Source organism: Silurus meridionalis, chromosome 23 (genome assembly GCF_014805685.1).
Source record: "Silurus meridionalis isolate SWU-2019-XX chromosome 23, ASM1480568v1, whole genome shotgun sequence".
Taxonomy (NCBI): domain Eukaryota; kingdom Metazoa; phylum Chordata; class Actinopteri; order Siluriformes; family Siluridae; genus Silurus; species Silurus meridionalis.
This window is the reverse complement of record NC_060906.1, coordinates 25931626-25936625: the sequence shown is the minus strand read 5'-3', so window position 1 is coordinate 25936625 and position 5000 is coordinate 25931626. Positions and strand designations below refer to the sequence as shown.

The window sequence follows — 5000 nt, the reverse complement described above, 5'->3', positions numbered from 1 at the left end:
GTGTTCTTACACTGAGATGATTCATTGAGAAATAACTTCTTTACCTCCTGAACCCTGTTCCTATCAGACTGTGATCAACCTGGATGGAGAAAAACTCATCCAGGTGTATAAGTGTGAGGGTGGTGAGGTCACGGTTCTGCGAGAGATCCAGAACAAGGACCTGATCATGGTAAGAATAAACGAGACTCATGAGTCAGGCTGATGATGGATGTTTGAAGTGAACATGATGTGATGTGTGTGATTGTGTGTTTAACAGACCCTGACGTGTGACGAGGCCACAGCGGTGCTCACGTTTCAGAAGGTGTAAATGTTGGAGAAACTTCCAGCTGTATGTGGCTTCTCCATCATTGAGCAGCCAGAAGAAGAACCAGCTGCAGACAGATGCATGAATCCTGATCTTTATAAACCAAACTCAATAAACAGTTCAGAAAAATCATCGGCTTTTCTGCGTTTAATTATCAGTGTGCAGTTAATACACCACGCCCCATTGCTGAATCCTGTGATCTGATTGGTCAAAAGATGATGATTAATTCTCTATAACAGCAGCTCTGATAAATGAGTCTATTACACTACTGTAAATATCATCTGCATTATTTTCTCTTTTCCGGCGCTCTTAACACACCTGCACCGCACGCAGCTGCTGATTCACCCTCCAGCCACGAGAGGGCGCTGTGGCTTTAATTAATGACCTTCAGAGTCACAACTCAGGTCAGGAATCAACGTGAATTTATGAATCATTTAACTTTCAAATACAGACATGTTTTAATGATTTCTTTAAGTTCAGTTATTTACATTTTATTTCATGAATTTGTACTTATTTAATATAAACCTACACTGCAGGTCTAAAGATTTAGACACATATTTTTCCTGTTTTTTTTTAATTCACTGCATTTCAGAGTTATATAAAATCTTTTTTCAGGGATGAAGTGATGAGTTAAAATCTTCCAGCTGTCCTGCAGCAGTGGGAGTTACAGTTTTTCTCAGTCGCTTTGGAGCGTTTCTCAGATCAGAAATGAAATTCTTAAAACTACTTGTTCAAACTCCACATCATTTAGTCACTTGTGCTCATCATAAGAACATTTCTCGTTGCTTTGATCAAATTGCGAATGCTTTGGTACATCATTTAATCGATTGTGTACAAGTGTCTGCTTTTTCCTACATTATCAGTTGTTTATGTCGCGTTGATCAAAATGTATTATACTGGTTTCACCCAAATGGTTTTAACCCCCAGAACATTTAGGCATCAGTGCAAAATGGTTAAACCAGTTGTCAAAATTTGTCAAGCTTTTCTTTATCACAGTTCCATTAATTTTTTTTGGTAAATGTGAACCTTGAATGTCACTAATGAAGGGGCGTGTTCACTTTCAGATCAACCAATAATCAACTAGTTCTCTAAAATCAGGTCAGGGCTGAATCTCATGAACCTTTACTGTAATTGGTGTATATAAAAACAGCAAAACACAGACTTACAATTGTTGAAAATGGATGAACAACTAGGAAATGAACATGGTGGAGAGCCAGGAATAAAGATGCAGCTGGAAGGGTACGGAGGCAAAATAGAGGAAGAGGAAGAAGAGGCCAGAGACATCGACACATTTCAGATCAAATTAGAGCCACTGTTGTGGACCATGTTGTCAATCATGGCCTCACAATGGCTGAGGCGGGTCGGAGGGTACAGCCGAATATTGGGAGATCAACTGTGTCTTCAATAATTCAAACATTTCGTAGAGAGAACAGGTATGTAATCCACCAGTGTGGACTGTGCTGTTACTGTAAGTGTGTGTATACATTCTCTAACACATCTAATAAATATATATTGCATTTTTTCCACACAGAACTGCAGGATTACCTCATAGGGGTGGCAGAGGACCGGTTTTCACACCCCAACAAGAGGAGGCTATTTGAATCATGGTCCGAGCAAACAATGCCATATGGTTAAGGGAAATACAACAGGCTGTTGTAGAAGATAATACTGTATTTGAAAACATCCAGTCTGTTAGCATCTCAACTACTGATAGGGTGTTGAAGAGACACCACATGAGCATGAAACAGCTGTATCGTGTACCATTTCAAAGGAATGGTGACAGAGTGAAGGAGCAACGGTACCAGTATGTACAGGTAAAACATCTATGGGCATACCTTATCTAATTTACATAAACTTTCTTATAGTGACTTATCTATAATACAGCATGTGTGACCTATATACATTTGCTATATCTGTAGGAAAAAAACATGCAATATGTGTACATTTGATATAACTGTATCTTGTGAAATTAAATGAATGTGCATAACTAATTGGGTATCTTCTGGGTTGTAGCGTATAATGGAATTGGAGTCAAGTGTACCACCTTACAACTTTATATATGTGGATGAGGCTGGCTTCAATCTGAGCAAAGGCAGAAAACGTATCACTATGTGTGCTGCTATTTCAGAGCAGGGTGTGCTATCTCATATTCCCCTTATAGGCCCATACAACACACAGCATCTCCTCACCTTCTTAGAGACCCTCTATAGGGCTCTCATCCCTGATGACGAGAGGGGTCCATTTCGAGATGATTTACCAAAGTATGTGATACTTTGGGATAATGTGAGTTTCCATCACTCAAACATCATCAGGCAATGGTTTCTGACCCATAACAGGATGCTGATGCAATTTCTCCCACCTTATTCCCCATTCCTCAACCCAATTGAGGAGTTCTATTCAGCATGGAGGTGGAAGGTTTATGATTGCCAGCCACATACTCAGATGAACCTGCTGGCTGCCATGGATGCAGCATGTGAGGACATCACAGCAGAAGCCTGCAGAGGTTGGATAAGACATTCTCAGGGGGTAGAGAATGATTACACTGTATAGTGCGGCATGCGCAGTTCTGCCTAAGAAGTGTTTCCTATGTTTACCTTTTGGAATTTTAATTTGTGTTTTTTTTATTTTCTATCACAATGACATTATATTGTACATTTTTTGACAGTCCATCAGTAAAGAAAAATGTAAAAAATGAATCCTGTCCAGTCTCTTACAATCAACATCCCACATACAGTAATGTGTACATTTGTGCTGTTGAAATTCATAGTTGCCACTTAGAAGAAATTCAGCCTCATGCATTTTCAATACTTGTAATGCAAAACAGAGTTAAGATCAGGAAATACTAAAATAAAGCATTTTAATATTGAAAAAATGACTAAACATTTTGACTCTCTTGTTCGTAGACAATGATAAAAGGACTTGTTATTTTGATGTTCATTGACACAAATACTTAATTTTGAAGAAGTACAGAGGATTTTGAGCAAAAAACAGGCTTTTGCAAGAAATCCAATGTATTGTGCTGTTTGTACACATTGTTTTGAGAATGCACTTACTGATTAGCAAATCTTAAGGATGATTCGAGAAATGCTCCAAAGCGACTGAGAAAAACTGTAATAAAGACTTGTAAGTTAATGCTAGCAATTCCTCCAGATGTTTTGGAGATTCTTTACACAGAGATTCTTTGTGTGCTTAAACCACCTTCCTTATAGGTAGACATTTCTCAACTGTTGGAAAACCCATTTAGTTAAACGCTGATGTGAAAACACTGCAGTCTAGTGGTGGGATGTCATCACTTCAGGAGTCACAAAATCAACATGCATTGTGAACATAAACAAGTGCAGATAAATATATAAATATATGTTCAGCAAATAAACATAAATGATCTGAGCATGTGCAGAAGCTGTAGAAACAGTACAGTCACAATATATATGTATATGAAGATTTATAAATAAATATTTAAATTAAATGAAAGATGTGTGTAAGACATTAAAATTAGAGAAATAGGAGATTATATAAGTGTACAGTGTGAGATTTGAATATTGTATGTAGAACTCTACCACTATATAAGCAGGGATGTGGTCACTAGATGGCGCTGCAGGACGGGACTGATGTGTCACACTGGTGTTTTCTCAGACACAAAATATTTCATTTGTGAAGTTCAGCTCATGACAGGAGAAGGAACTGATGACTGCCTGAAGCTCTGAAGCTCTGGTGTTGAGAGCTAGAACAATTTCCACAACCTTCTTACAGAGAAAACACACACTCACATGCGCATACACACACATACATGCACACACACATACACACCACACATACATACACACACACACTCACATGCGCATACACACATATACATGCACACATACACACCACATACATACACACACACACACACTCATATGCATACACACATACATGCACACACACATACACACCACACATACATACACACACACACTCACATGCGCATACACACACATACATGCACACACACATACACACCACATACATACACACTCACATGCGCATACACACACATATACATGCACACACACATACACACCACACATACATACACACACACTCACATGCGCACACACACACACATACACATATATACACACACATATACACACACACTCACATGCGCATACACACACATACATGCACACACATACACACCACACATACATACACACACACACTCACATGCGCATACACACACATACATGTACACACATACATACACATACATACACACACACACTCACATGCGTATACACACACATACATGCACACACACATACATACACACATACATATACACACACACTCATATGCGCATACACACATACATGCACACATATATACACACATATATATACACACACACACACATATACATATACACATATATATGCACACACATATACACACACACATACATACATACATACACACTCACATGCATACACATATATATGCACACACACATACACCACACATATACACACACTCACATGCGCATACACATACATACATGCACACATACACACCACATATATATACACACACACTCACATGCGCATACACACATACATGTACACACATACACACCACACATACATACACACACACTACATGCGCATACACACATACATGCACACACACATACACACACACATATATACATACA

At 38.6% G+C, this 5000-nt stretch overlaps 1 protein-coding gene across 1 annotated transcript in view; it reads left to right on the top strand.

The window, feature by feature from the left end:
* LOC124377111 (fatty acid-binding protein, brain-like) overlaps positions 1-436 on the top strand; it is a 995-nt gene extending 559 nt beyond the window's left edge. Inside the window, exons 3-4 of the mRNA XM_046836438.1 lie at positions 68-169; positions 257-436. Of these exons, the coding sequence (XP_046692394.1) occupies positions 68-169; positions 257-307 (153 nt within the window). The 3' untranslated portion in view covers positions 308-436. The remainder of the gene's footprint in view (positions 1-67; positions 170-256) is intronic.
* Positions 437-5000: the final 4564 nt, after the last annotated feature.